Below are 16,043 nucleotides of genomic sequence, written 5' to 3' on the forward strand. Positions count from 1 at the left end.
ATGAATCTGAAATGTTACTAGCCTGGGAAGGTTTGTAAGTCAAATAGTTCAAGAACAAAGGAGTAGACAAAGCCTTTGAGGGAGCAACATGAACAAAGACTAAAGTTTCCAATAAAAATTGAGGTTTCCTCTCTAAATGTTTATCTGAAAAAATAAGGAGCAGAGTATTTTGGAGTTCACCTCGTAACGGATGTTCTTTCTGTCACCAGGTGTCGTATCTGCCGCATCCTGTGGACCCCTTGGGGGCACGCCCTCTTGATTGGAGTGGGGGGCAGTGGCAAGCAGAGCCTGTCTAGGCTGGCAGCTTACATCTGTAGGCTTGAGGTCTTTCAGATCACTCTGACCGAAGGCTATGGAATCCAAGAACTTCGGGTAAGAAAAGCTGACAGGCAGTGCAGTTGTCCCTTATCCCTGGAGGAATGGTGTAGGACCCCCACAGAGACCCCAACTATGGATGCTCAACTCACTTACATAGAGTGACATCATATTTGCATATAACCTGTGCATGTCTTCCTGCATGCTTTAAATCTTTAAATAAAAATAATTAAATTTTGCTATTTTTCTTATTGCTTATAGTATAATTCTAACCTGTTTCTTCAACTGAACCCATATGTCGCAAATGTTAAAGGGTTGTCCCTTTGGACAGGAATTAAAACACCTAGTACACTGTAAAGCTATGTGAATAGCTATTCTACTGTATTGTTCAGGGAATAGTGACAAGAAGAGTGCACATGTTCAGTTCGAGCATAATTTTTCCCCATATTTTTTCAATTTGCGGTTGGCAGAATCTGTGGGTGCACAGGGCTGGCTGAACTCTAATCCTTTTGTCCAGCAGACAAAGCATAAGTTGAGAGGTGACCCTTGGCAGCTGTGAGCCCTGCACCTGGTGGAGGGTTTCCTGACCATGGGTGAGGACGGGTTCCTGACAGTACTCATTTGCCTTTGGCAGTTTTGTCTTCATGGTCACTTTAGTAAAAATGTATTTCTTCAAGTTTTTATAGGTTTAATAACATAAACCTGACTCATAAAATATTTTATTAAGTACTTGCACAAATGCATTTTTCCTTTGCATTAATGAAACTGATGTTCAACAATATTAGTGTCCCTGTATGACAGAGGGTAAAAAGAAAGATGCTCCCTTTATAATTGCAAGTAGATTTCTTCCCCTTTGGATAGGAATATGAGAATAAGTGGCAATGGGAATAGCATACTGAGAAGCTATTGTGTTTTAATGGATTTTTTTTCCCTGATTAATCAGAAGAGTACTTATAAGAGAGTACTTACAGTTTGAGGCAAGTGTTATTTTAAATTTTTTAAAATTCAGGACAAGTATGGTGACACACACCCGTGATCCCATCTGCTCAAGAGGCAGAGATCAGGAGGATCATGGTTTGAGCCCAGCCTGGGCAAAAAAGTTAGTGGGAGCCCATCTCATCCACAATTACCCTCCTATAATCCCAGCTTCATGGGAGACATAGGTAGAAGGATCAAGGTTTGAGGCTAACCCCAAGGGGACAAAATGGGAGATCCTGTCTGAAAAGTAACCTAGACCCAAAAGTGCTGGGAATGTGGCTCAAGTGCGGAGCATCTGCCTAACAAATGTAAGGCCCAGAGTTGAAGCCTCAGTATTGCCTCCCCACACACCAAAAACCATGCTTTTCATAGTACTGAGCAAATTCACAAACAAAAACTACTTTGAATGAAGTGTACAATCATTGAAGTGAGCAGAGGCCTTCCTGCCCTTGGTGTTTGACAGAGGCGTCACTGAATTCATTCTCACTGTGTGAGACGGGAACCCATTTTTACCCATTAAGACCCACACGCACCACTCATGCTCAGATGCCAGAGATGGAGGTGAGGTCTTGCTGCCTGCCTGTCACTGGGAAAAGTCACTGGGTGAAAGGCCCAACGTGCCACCCTGGGTTACAGTTACTCAATTCTTACCAGCACACGTGCTCCCAGCACAACATCAGCATTTTAACAAAGCATGAATGATGGCCTCCTTCCCTTACAGGTAGATCTTGCCAATTTGTGCATCAGGACAGGAGCCAAGAACATACCCACTGTGTTCCTGCTGACAGATGCCCACGTTCTAGATGAGAGCTTTCTCGTGCTGATTAATGACTTGCTGGTGTCAGGTGATTAAACCAATACATTTCTTGAGAGATCTTCCCCAATGACAAATTATCTGTAGTTTCAGTGAACTTTAAAGAGAGATAATTTGTCTTTCAGATGTTTGCTGGGGCAGTCTTTGGGGAGAAACCTATAAACCTAACTAATTTGAGGTATATTGCTCTCTCCGTCTGCTTATGGATGAGCAGTGCCTGCGAGAGGCCAGCAGTGAAGTCAATGTTATTCCTATTTTCGGGCTTAGTGGGTGTGTTCTTCATGGCTCACTCTCAGTGTGTTTAGTGCCTTGTCAATGCAAAAGGAAAAGAGAAATCACATTTCTGATTTTAAACTCTTATCATGTAAGCAGAACTTTGTCTTGTAAAGATAAAGCATTTAAGTCGTTAGAAAATTCTATCTAAGATTTAAATTATGATGCCCTTTGAATAATTCTCCTCATTGTTTTTGGGGCAGGAGAAATCCCAGATCTGTTTAATGATGAAGATATGGACAATGTAGGTTCCAGAATATGTAATGAGGTCCGTGCTCTGGGCATGGTGGACTCCAAGGAAAATTGTTGGAAATTCTTCTTGGCCAGGGTCCGACAACAGCTCAAAGTAAGAAACACTTGCTTTACCTGTGCATTGTTTAAAAGCTGTTGCTAGAACTGGCATGTGGATCTATGTGAGGACTCATATTGTATGTTTGAATTTCAGTGACCCATTTGGAAAGGACATGAGCATTTTTGTAGTGAGACTGTGGCGTGCCTCCCCTAAAGTCTACTGTAATGCTGGGCTGCTGTGAAGCCTTGGGCACAGCAGTGTGTGCCATGCAAACCACATGCATCTGTGTCCTAGAGGAACTAACAGGACAAATTTGTCCTACAGGACAAATGTAAATAGAACATGGGGTTGCAGGCAGGGCAGTCACCTTCCTAATCTGAGTAGATCATCCTGGGGGCCTGGTGTGTCATGTGTCAATCACACATCAGAATTCATGGGGAGGAACTTTTACAGAGAGGAAATAGCATTTATATAAGGGTGGACAAGTCTGGGAGAGAAAATTGGGAAGAAGGAAACGGGGCTTTCCTTGAATGAGGGGAAGAATTTTGAATTAAGGAAGTAACTAGTACTTCAGAACTTTAGAGAAAGTAATTTAGGGATATTTCTCAAATACTCTGAAGTTTACCCAGTAACCTTCTTCTTGGGTCACTCTGTACTTTAGTGTATCATATAGAAATATAACCAAGTAACAACATCAGTAAAGCACCAAAACAAGAAAAGCACCAAAACTTATAGCTGGAAGCCAGTTTGAAAATTCTGTAATGGAAAATTAAGGCTTCCTAGTACAGAAATGGTTAATAACCTAAAGGTCTACTCCTTTGCTATTTCTTCTAGTATTGCTACACCTGTCAAGTTAGAAACAGGCTCTGTGGCAGCTATAGAGCCTGGAATCCTTAAGGAAAGGGGCAGGGAGTACTGTTAACCAGGAATCATACCTCACATTCATCTTACTGAGTGATTCTGGGCTGAGGTTAAAAGATTGGGACTTAAAGTTTAGTTGCCCAAAGAGATTTTTTCCCATCAAAAGTATAACTTTGAAGGGGCTGGGATATAGATCAGTGGTAGTGTTTGCCTAGCATGTGTGGGGCCCCAGGTTCCATCCCCAGCACCCAAAAAAATATATATATATAAAAGATTCAGAATGTGTTTGTCCGGTAGTCACAATGCTAGGGCTCTCTCCTTGCTCCATTGTGGTGTTTAAATCAAATTTTCTTTATGAAGTAGAGAAAACAACTGCGATAATAGAACCTGAGGTGCCGATGTTATAAATCAATGATTCTCAGTCTGTTCCTCAGAGCTGCAGAATCAATGTCACCTAAAGTCTGAAAAATGCAAATTCTCCTGAATCAGAAACTCTGTGGGGCCCAGAAATCCAGGTTTTAACGACTCCAGGTGATTCAGAGGCATGCTGAAATTGGAGATTCGTGGTTATAAATAGTGCTGGAATGATCGTCCTTTACATCTTTTAAGCTCAAGTTTGCTTACTTTTATAGGATGAATTCCTAGCAGGGGAATTGCTAGGTTCAGCCCTTGTATCAGGTAGTTTTAAGACACTGCAAATCTCTGATGCTGTTCTTCCTGATAAATGGCACCTGATCCCCTGGCCTTGAACCTGGGAGAAAGGAGGGTGCATCCTGAGGCTAAGTCATATTTTTGTTCACAACAGTTGTATACATAATAAGCAGCTAGCCTTACTTATCGCATGTGCATTTTCTTTGTTCTTTTCTTTGTCTCTTAAATGTACAAATGGTACAAGGGTTTTTGTTTGTTTGTTTAAACTTCTGAATTTTTAAAAGAAGTTTGTGTTAGCTTTCTGTCACTGTGACAACATACCTGAGAAAAACAGCATACAAAGGGACAAAGATTTATTTTGGCTCATGGTTTCAGTTCATAGTCTCTTAGCCCTGTTGCCTGTGGGCCTGTGACAAGGCTGTACACCAGGGCAGGTGAAAGTGCTCACCTCATTGCAGCTGGGAGGCGGGGGTAGGGGGGAGGGGGGAGGAACAGGCCAGGCTCCCAATACCTCTTCAAGGACACATGCCCAATCACCTCACTTCCTTCTACTTGGCCGCCTCCTAAAGGTTTCACCACTCCCCAGTACTGCCACAGGCTGGCAACTAAGCCTTTACATATGGTCCTTCAAGAGACATTTAAGGTACACATTTTAAGCAAATTCATGTATTAGTTGAGTCAGTGTTTTCCTTGATGGATTTGGGGTTTTATAAACTTAGAAAAGACTTACTCTCCAAGATGGTCTTCACTTAAAGCAGTTGGAACTCATTTGGGCTAAGAGAGAACCCAGTCAAGAGTTCCTTAAAGACCCCATCGGGAAGTCCAGGCTGGCTCACTAACACCCTTAGAAATGAAATGGTCTTCGAGCCTTTTCTTTCTGCCAGCTTTCATCCTGAGTACAGAGTACAGCTGGTTTATATTCCTGACAGGAAGAATGAAGGGGAAGAGGACCTGGTGCAGCTTACTTCAGGAAACCAGAGTTTCACCCCCAAAGCCTGTACTGATATCTTACTGGCCACAAATGTAGCAATGGCAGCCAGGTACTTTGATAGGGGGAGGGGAGATATTTTATCTTGGCAAATTGCCTTTATGCATAAAATTGTAAATGGATTTTGGAACACAGATGCTCCTCAATTTGCTATGGGATTTCGTCCTGAGAAACCCATTGTAGGTTAAAAGAGTAAGTTGAAGATGAATTTCATATACCTTACCTCTGACTATCTTGGCAACACAACACACTGTAGAATATGGGTCATTTCTCTTCACGACCTATGGCTACCCGGGAGCTATGGCTTTCTACTGTCACCAAGTATCACAAGATCATCCTAGCACACACTGCCAGTGTGGGAAAGATCAAAGATTTCAAGCATGGATTATACTAACTTCTTTTGAGTTTAAAAAATCTTAAGCTAACCATCAAAGGACAGTGACCATCCGTAGTTTTTTTTAAAAAGCAGTGATATCAGTCATGGCAGTGCCTGCCCCATGTCAGGGTCTGCATTTCTTATGATCTGTGCCAAGGAGTGAGATACTACAGGTGATTTTTCCCCAAAAGGTGTCTTTATTGCAACCACCATGTGTTTCTCCTTTACCAGTTTCATGCACCTCTATTCTGTGTTCCAAATAGCCATATTTATTTGGGGGGTCTATTTCATTTATTTTTTAGGCAGGGGTTCATATTTTTGCCCAGGACCAGACTTGAGATCTTCCTACTTACGGTTCCCACATAGCTGGAATGACAGGTGCACACCCCTACACCCGGCTTGTTTGTTGAGGTGAGGTCTTGCTAACTTTTTGCCCAAGCTAGCCTCAAACAAGCCTCCCAATCTTCACCTCCCAAGTGTCTGGGATTGCAGGTATATGGCACCATGTCTGGCCTATTAGGGAGAATTTAACCTTTGATGATAATGTGTTTCATTACTTTTATAAAGCATTGAAATGATATCTTACTTAAATATAGGAGAGCTATTTTTACTTCTTCTCTTAGTTTTCTTAGTTTCTAGTAGTTGGTTGATACCATCTAGCCTGCAGGTAAAGAGATTTGGTCTTTTCTGCTATTCTGTTTATCAGTTTGCCTCCTTTGCTACCTTGGTAAATGCTGCAGAACACATTCAGTACTAATGGGGATAGTAGAAGTGTTTTCTTGATTCTCACCTTAAGGCGATGTCTCTAGTGCTTCACTATGATGTCTTATACTGGCTTTTGACTTGAGATGCATATTTTATCAACGAAGTATCTACCTACTAAATTCTTTTTGAGCATCTATTGAGATAATTACATGGTTTTTCTTCTTGGACTTATTAATATTCATACAGTACAGATTGATATGCAGCAGTTTCACAGTTTTATATTTTTACATCCATCCATCTTCCTTTGTGTTTCCTTTGATTCTACACATAGGCAGGCCAAAGCAAGACTGAGGTCAGTGTGGTATTCATCTCTATTGATGTCTAATTCTTTTTATAGTCTCATTTTTTAGTGTTTAACTCAGTACAAGTTGGAGCTTATTTTGGGAGTTAGATATGGATCATTCCCCACCCCCCAATGTCAAGGGAATATTAACTGAATAATCTATCTTTTCCCTACTAAAACGAGTACAAATTGAGAGGGGGTTGCTGTTTTGGGAAGAACTGTTTTCCTCAGAAAAAAGGGATCCCACTTGTCCCTTAGATTAGCGGCCAGAACCATGACCTCTGAGTAACCTTGGGGCAACCTGAAGGAGACACATCCATTATGGCAGTTAAAAAAAAAATTAGGTCACCCACCTATCAGCTGCCCAATGAAATACTAGCTTCGTTCTTTTTTAACCCATGTGTGTGATCCCACCTACTGCTTGAAATTTTAAAAAGAATTCCAAGTTAGTCTATTACTTTCAGACACCATTCTATTTGCCAGGCTCAGTTTCTAATGAGCTGATGCCTCTTTTGCCTGTGTACCATGCTGTGCAGCGTGGGACACTAACTGTGTCACAAGGGCTGTATGCACACCTGGCAGGTCACACTGAATGGTATGCCATTACTACCCCATTACCCATGCTCACCACCCAAAGTCAGTTCTTATTTGGAAGGCAGGGCACTGAGGAGCTGTTGGCACACAAAGGATGACCTCTGAATCCGCAAAGCCATTCCCATTAACAGTGATCAGATGTGTGTCCTTGTATTGCTGCAAATAAGCCAATGCATAAATGCCACATGCTTTCTCCCCTTCACACTTGTGCACATGCATCTAGTTCTTATCTGGCAGTAGAGTACAGCACTTTCTCTTTCCTCCTGTGGACCTTAGTTTACCCTGTAAGTTTTCTTTCTTGCTTTCCTTTCTGGCCATCTGATGCTGTAGAGAAAAGGACACTTGATTCATTTAAAAGCACATAATTCTTTTCCTGGATTGCACTTAGCTGCCCCATATATACATGTGTATGTGTATATAATGTATATGTATATATATACATATGTGTGTATATATGTATGTATATATGTATGCACATATACAGTTATGTATATATACATATATATATATATATATAAGGCATATATGAAGGATCCATTTCTGATAATACAAGAAATGTCTGCTCATTGTAAAGAATTTAAAATACTGAACCATATGAAGAAAATTAAAACTACTCTTAATTATATAATACTGATATATTGCCTCCCAGTTTACTATACATATGGAAATGCATTCAAAGTATATATATACATAAATATTTTTGGTCACATCTCACACAGTTTCCTTTAATTACCTTTTTGTTTGCTTTTTGAATAGAAGGGTCATCCAGAAGAAATGTTAAATGGTTTGGGAATTTGGTTTGTGGAGTGAACTATTTAGATCAAATGTTCTTTATTCTACATAACCACTTGTATAAAACAATCCATTTTTGTATGCACATATGAATAATAAAAAAATAAAATTTTTAAAATAAATAAATAAATAAAACAATCCATTTATATCCTTCATCAGAATTCCTATTATTGATTTCTAATAACTTTTTATATAGTGAATAGAGTTCATGTTCATAATATCCTTTTCTGTGCTATACACTGCAGTTTTTCTCCAAACTTATAATTTTGATAACTTTATTTATAACCTCTGTTTTATACTTATAAATATTAAAAATCAGTTATTTCCTTTATCGCTTCTCTGTGTTAAGCGATAACACAGAGATGTTTTTATAGGAAACATCTCTATACTGCATGGTTATAAAAATATTATCTTGAATTTAATTTATAATATTTTTAACATTTTATTAGCCAATATTAATTGTACAGGAGAGTTTCATTGTCATGTTTTCATGTATGTTTACAATGTGCCTGGGTTAGATTCATTTCCTCCATCGTTCTCCCTCACCACTATCTCCCCTACTTAAAGTAATCTCAACAGGTTTTGTTGTTCTATTTTATACAAGTCTATAAGGTACATTGACCTTATTCCCCCTTCCTTCATCCTCTCCATTTACCCTCCCTCATTCCACTAGTACCCACCTTCCAACAGGACCTGGTTTTCATTCCAGTTCTTCATTTTTCAAGTATATATTCTTTGTTCAAAGGGGTTTCACTTGGTATTTCATCCATGAATATACTGTAATTTAATCAGATTAACCCCCTCTATTACTCTGCCTTACCGTTTCCCTCCTACCCCCTATTAGTCAACAGCTTTCAGTGTGTTTTATTGTGCCATCTTCCTACACAGATGAAATGTCTTTCAGTACTATTCATTCTCTGTCATTATCTTTTCTTCTCCTTCCTCTTTCTAGTCCCCTCAAACAGTTCCACTATTACAGACATGTTATGTATATATGATCATGCTTGTGTATATATGTTTGTCTTTTGGGTCTATCTTTCACATATAAGTAAAAACATACAGCTTTTGTCTTTCTGAACCTGACTTACTTCACTTAACATGATCATCTCCAGTTCCTTCATTTACCTGCAAACAATATAATTTCTTCTTTCTTTATGACCGAACAGTACTCCACTGTGTATATATACCACATTTTCTCAAACCATTCGTCAGTAGTGAGGCATCTGGGCTGTTTCCATAGCTTAGCTATTGTGAATAGTATTGCATAAACATGGGTGTGCAGGTGTCCATAATGTATCCTGACTTACATTCCTCCAGCTATAATGCTGGGTCCTGTGGTAGGTCTACTTCTTGAGAAACTTCTGAACAGCTTTCCAGATTGGTTATACAAATTTACATTCCCACCAATGGTGTTGTAAGGGTTGCTTTTCCCCCTGCATCCTCACCAACATTTGTTGTTGGGTTCTTGATGACAGCCATTCTGACTTGGGTGAGGTGAAACCTCAGTGTCATTTTGATTTGCATTTCCTTTTATGACCAAGGATGTTGAGAGTTTCTTCGTGTGTGTATTGGCCATTTGTACTTCTTCCTTTGAAAACTGTTCAGTTCATTTGACCATTTATTCATTGGAAGTTTAAGTGTTTTTTAACTTTCCTATAAATTCTGGTTATTAATCCCTTGTCAGATATATAACTGGCAAAGATTTTCTTCGATTCTGTGGGCTGTGTCTTTAGCCTGGTGATTGTTTCCTTTGCAATACAGAAGATTTTTAGTTTGATCAGCCCCATTTGTCAATCCTTCCTCTTATTTGCTGAGCTATTTGTGTTCTGTCCAGTAATTTATTGCCTATATGTTCCAGTGTTTTCCCTATTCTTTCTTGCAGTAGTTTCAGATATTACATTGAGATCTTTGATTCACTTTGAATTGATATTAGTACATAATGAGAGACAGGGGTCTAGCTTCAGTCTTCTACATGTGGATATCCAGTTTTCCCAGCACCATTTGTTGAAGAGGCTCTTTTTTCCAACGTATGTTTTGGGTTGCGCTCCTTAGTTTAAAATTAAATGAATGTGGATATAAGCATTTATCCATGGGTCTTTTATCCTGTTCCATTGGTCTTTCCATTTGTTTTTGTGCCTGTACCATTGCTATTTTTATTGCTATTGCTCTGTAATATAGTTCGAAGTCAGGTATTGTGATACCTCCACCATTGTTCTTTTTGCTCAGGATTGTTTGGCTCTTCGAGGTCTTTTTTGTTTCCATATAAACTTAAGGAATTGTCTGTCCTGTAAAGAATATTATTGTAATTTTGATGGGGATTTCATTGAGCCTATAGATGACTTTTGGTAGTATAGCCATTTTTACAGCATGGATTCTGCTGACCCATGAGTATGGGAGATCTTTTGATCTTCTGCTGTCTTCTTCAGTTTCTTTCTTCAGTAATTTATAGTTTTCATTTTAGAGATCTTCCATTTCCTTCATTAAATTTAATCCTAGATATTTTTGAGGCTATTGTGAATGGGCCTCAAAAGAAATCTTTCCAGATTTCTTTCTCAGTCTTTTCATTGTCGGTTTATTTAAAAAGCTACTGATTTTTGTATATTGATTTTGTACCCTGCTACTTTGCTGAAAATGTTTATGTCTAAGAGATTTTTTGGTAGAGTCTTTTAGGTACAAGATCATATCATTTGTACATAGGGGTAATTTGACTTCTTCCTTCCCTATTTGAATCTTTTTTTATTTCTTCCACCTATTTCATTGCTCTGGTTAGGAATTCCAAAACTATTTTGAATATGAGTGGGGAAAGGGGATACTTTCCCTTGTTCCTGACTTTTGAGGAAATGTTTTCAGTTTTTCCCCATTTACTACAATGGTGGCTGTAGGTTTATCATATATAACCTTTGTTATGTTGAGGTATGTGCCTTCTATTCCTAGTTTCTTCAGACTTTTTTTTTTTTATCATGAAAGGATGTTGAATTTTGTCAAAGACTTTTTCTACATCTCTGGAAATGATCATGTGATTTTTGGTTTTGGCTCTATTTATATCCTGTATTATATTTTGTGATTTGTGTATATTCAACCACTCTTATATTCCTGGAATGAAACCAACTTGATCAAGGTGTATGATCTTTTTGATGTGTTATTGAACTTGGTTTGCCAGTGTTTTATTGAGAATTTTTTGCATCTATGTTCATTAAAGAAATTGGCCTATAATTCTTTTTTTTGTTGTATTCTTGTCTGTAATGTAATGAATGTAACACTGTATTTATAGAATGAGTTTGGTAATATTCCTTTCATTTCATTTCATGGAAAAGTTTGAGGAGTGTTGGTATAAGTTTTGATAGAATTCAGCAGTAAATCCATTGGGTTCTGGACTTTTTTGTTGGGAGAATCTATTACTGTTTCAGTCTTGTTGCTTGTCATAGATCTATTTAGGTGGTTTATATCTTCTTGGTTCAGTTTTGGTTATTCAAATACATCAAGAAACTTATCCATTTCTTCTAGATTTTCCAGTGTATTTGAATAGAGATTTTTGATGATCTCTGCCTTCCATTGGTATTTGTTGTGATATCCCCCTTTCACCTCAAATTTTATTAATTTTGGTCTTTTCCTTCCTCCTTCTAAAGTCCGATTGGCTAAGGGTCTATCAATGTTATTTTTCTTTTCAAGAAACCAACTTTTTGTTTCATTGATCTTTGTGTAGTTTTTTCATGATCTGATTTCAGCTCTGATATTTATTATTTCTTCCCATCTGCTAGTTTAAGATTTCTCTTGTTCTTGTTTTTCTTTTTCTTTCTTCTTCTTCTTTTTTTTTTTTTTTTTTTTGGCACTACTGTTGTTTGAACTCAAGGCCTCACCCTTTCTATAGTGTTCTACCACTTCAGCCACTTATTCTTATTCTTGTTTTTCTGAAAGCTTGAGGTGCATCATTAGATTACTTACTTGTGATTTTTTTTTTTAAATACAGGCACTAAGAGCTATAAACTTTTCTCTCAGCACTGCTTTTGCTGTATTCCAAAGGTTCTGGTAGATTATATTTTCTTTTCTTTTTCATTAGATTCTATGAACTTTTTTATTTTCCCCCTATTTTTTTCTATGGCCCAGAGATCATTCAACAATGAGGTATTCAGTCCCCATGTATTTGAAAATTTTCTGTAGTTTGTTTTGCTGTTGAGTTCTACCTTTATTCCATTGTGATGACATAGAATACAGGGATTATTTCAACTTTCTTATAATTGCTAAGACTTGCTTTGTGTCCCAATGATCTATTAGATCTATTTTGGAGAAAGTTCCATGGGTGCTGAGAAAAATGTTTTGTGCAGTGGCTGGATGAAATACTGTGTAGATGTCTGTTAAATCTATTTGGACTATAGTGTCAATTTTTTTTTTTTTGGTCTGGATGTCCTATCTATTGTGAGAGTGGAGTACTGAAGTCTCTCAGTGCTTTTAAATCTGGTAGGGTTTTTTTAATGTAGTTGGGTACACTGAGGTTTGGCACATATATGCTAAGAATTTTTATTTCCTCTTAATAGATTGTTCCCTTTATTAATACGTAATGACCTTCATTGTCTCCTCTGACTCATCTTGGTCTGAAATCTGCTTTATCAGATATAAGTATAGCTACACCTTCCTGCCTGCTTTCAGAGTTCATTTGCTTAATAGATCTTTTTCCACCTTTTCACTCTGAGTCAATGTTTGTTTTTGCTGGTTGAGGTACATTTCTTGTAAGCAACAAATGGTTGGGTTTTGCTTTTTAATCCAATCAGTAATTCTATGTTTTTTTTTTTGAGGAATTAAGGCCATTCACTTTTAGTGTTAATATTGAAAGATATGACGTATTTTCAGTCATTTTGTTGTTTTTTCCTGATGTTTACTTTTCCCCTATTCCTTGCTCGCTAATCTACTTTGTTAGAGGGGTTTATTCTTTCTTGCATTTTTCTGTTTGCATCTTCTTCTATGTGATGGATTTCTTTAAGTATTTTGGTAGTTGTGAATTCCTTTAGTTTTTTGCTTGGTGTAGAAAATTTTTACTTCTCCTTCAATTATAAAGGATAGTTTTGCTGGATGGACTAGTCTAGGTTGATAGTTGTTTTCTTTCAGAGCTTAAAATATATCTTTTCATGCCCTTCTTGCCTTTAGAGTTTGTGTTGAGGAATCTGTTATTCTGATGGGATTGGCTTTATATGTGACCTATTGCTTTTTTATTGCAGCTTTCAAAATTCTCTCTTTGTTCTGTATATTTAGTGTTTTAATTAAAATATGTCTTGGGATGTTTCTTTCCTGATCCTGCCTGTTTGGTTTCTGAAAGCCTCCCAAACCTGGATGTCCCTCCCTTTTTCCAAACTGGGGATGTTTCCTGCTATTATGTTATTAAAAAAGTTATATCTCTTCTCCTCCTTGTATACCATGATTTGTAGTTTGGTCTTTTGATGGTGTCCTAGAGGTCTTGTATATTTCATTCATATTTTCTTAGTATTTTTTTTGTTGTTGTTTTTGACTGATCTAATTCTTGTACTTTAACTTCTTGATACTGTATTTTCACCCTTCTCCATTCTGTTAGCCAGACTTTGTACTGAGGTTCTTATTTGGGATATTGAGCTTTTCATTTTTAAGTTACCAATTTGATTTTTTTCAGGATTCCTATATCTTTATTGAATTCCTTTTATATTCAGAATTATCTTCTTTATTTCATTCATCTGTTTGAATTCTCTTTTATTTCAGTTGTTTATTTGTATCCTGTTTTAATTCATTAATTTTCTTATACATCTCCTCTTTGAATTCATACATCATTCTTATCATTGCTTTTTTTAATTCATTACTTGATATTTCTTCCACTTCACTATTGTTTGATGCTTTTACTATAGAGTTGTTGGGTTTTGTGGAAGAGTTATGAATATGAATATGAAGCCTTATTGCTTCATATTCCTGTGTTGGGGTTTATGCAACTGAGAGTCATTTCTGATTGGAGGTTCCAACCATTTGTGTCCCTATAGTTGGGGCTTTCTCAGTGATTATTTAGGAATGGGTAGTGACTGGGCATAGTGGTGCATTTTCTTGTCTCTAGACTGGAGATGTGTGACTAAGTCAAACGTTCAGCTTCTGTTCTCAAGATGTAGGTGCCACCCTCTACTCCACACATTGGAAAGGAAGCTTAGCTGCTAAAGGTATCACAGTTGATAAACACAGACTTGAGATTATGGCAATCCCTAAAAAAGATCAGTCGCTGCTCCTGCTCCAGTATCACTAGAACTATATTGGAGCAAAGATGACTATTCATGATCTAGAAGGACCCAAGGTAATGTAATGGGACCCAAGGATGGTAATGGGAAGGAGCAGAAGATAATTCTAATGGATAATACAAGGTGTATGGCTTTATAAGGCAGAGAGGATGGCAGCTGGGTTTAATAAAAGGGTTAATGAAAAAGTGAAGAAAGATAAGTAAAAGAGATCTTGTTAATATTGTGTTGAGGGAGAGAGGAGGAAAAGAGATGGAGAGAAGTAGACAGACAAACATAAACAAGATTTTTAAAAATGGTCTTGTGATATATTAACCAGCTGAAGGCATAAGTAACCAAGAAGGATTGTGAGTGGATAAACAAAGATAGAAAAGAATATAAACTAGAAAGCAGTCCCAGTTGTAGATGTGGGGGTAGTATAAGCAGGAAAGGGGAAGAAATGGGTTAAGACTGGGTTCTAAAGAGTAGGTTTCATGTCTGCAGAAAAAAAAGGAGGGGGAGAAGAGTAGAACTAGAGAGAAAATGGAAGAAAGAGAGTGTAAAATTACTCAACTTGGATTACAAAAGAAAAAACAAAAACAATACAAATACATGAAAAAAAAATCCCAAACATCAAAAGCTTGATAGTGACAAAACAACTGGCATATAAGAAAATCTGAATTTTCGATGCTCTGCTGAGTGGGTGTTCCCCCCGCCACACTCCCCCAATGTCTAAACCTTTCAGTCCATTAAGTGTCAGTCTAGCTAGATACTTGACTCTGGAATAGTGTCAGTTTACCACCTTCTGCGCTTTTTTCCAGTGTGGGGAGGAGGGGGAACAATTTGAATATCTGAATGTTATCTCTGATGAAGGGTTCTGAATTTTGGATCCTCAATTGCCAGTCTCAAACTGCCAGATGGCCCCCCCTTCACTTTTAAAAGGTTGACTATATCATATATTAAATGCCTAAATATGTGGGATTCTGTTTGGGGGCTTTGGGTTATGCCCCAATAATCTGTTTATGTGTTAGCTTACCATCACTGTGACAAAATACCTGAGAAAAACATCCTGAAGGAGAAAGATTTATTTTGGCTCACCTTTTTAGAGGTTTCAGCCCAAAGTCACTTGGCTTGTTTCTTCTGGGCCCATTGTAAGTCAGAACATCATGGTGGGGTCAGAACATCATGGTGGGGAGCATGTGATGAACCAAATTGGCTTAGCTCATGGGAGATAGGAGAGGGAGACAAGGACTGGGGACAAGAACCACCCTTCCATGACATGGTCCCATTGACCTACTTGTTCCAACTAGGCCCCACCTCCTAAAGTCTTCACCACCTCCCAATAATGCTATCAAATTATGAATGTGTCAGTGGATATCAAGCCTTCATAAGCCAACCTCTTCCCAAGAGCCCCACCTCTGATCATCGTTGCCCTGAGGACCAACCCTTGATAAGGGACATTTCATATCCAAACCACAATCTGTGCCTACATAAGTACCGTGTTGCTTGGTTACTATAACTTTGCAGTACATTTACTTATTTGTACCTTGATTTCACAGATGAAGTATGAAATCAGTTTGACATTTAAAAGAATTCAATGAGAATATTTATTCCGGTATTTAAAATTTTTTCAAATTAAAACTCTCCGATATTAAATATCATCTCTAGTGAAAATCTGAAATGTCAAATGATTTCATTGTGTGTTAGCTACAAAGAAAATGAATATAAAAAAATGTATTTCATGTGCACATGTTGAAGATGTTATCTTTTAAGAAGAATTGAAATATATATAGATAGATGGGATAAAACAGGAAGATAGGAAGATGATGATGAAGTAAGACCTTCA

General features: G+C 37.7%; 1 protein-coding gene across 1 annotated transcript in view; it reads left to right on the top strand.

The window, feature by feature from the left end:
- The window catches only part of Dnah11 (dynein axonemal heavy chain 11), a 302,556-nt gene that overhangs the window by 170,506 nt on the left and 116,007 nt on the right, over nt 1-16,043 (top strand). Inside the window, 3 exon segments of the mRNA XM_074065140.1 lie at nt 210-372; nt 2,015-2,138; nt 2,584-2,726. Coding sequence (XP_073921241.1) covers nt 210-372; nt 2,015-2,138; nt 2,584-2,726 — 430 coding nt within the window.

The sequence above is a fragment of the Castor canadensis genome, chromosome 2, assembly GCF_047511655.1.
Source record: "Castor canadensis chromosome 2, mCasCan1.hap1v2, whole genome shotgun sequence".
Taxonomy (NCBI): domain Eukaryota; kingdom Metazoa; phylum Chordata; class Mammalia; order Rodentia; family Castoridae; genus Castor; species Castor canadensis.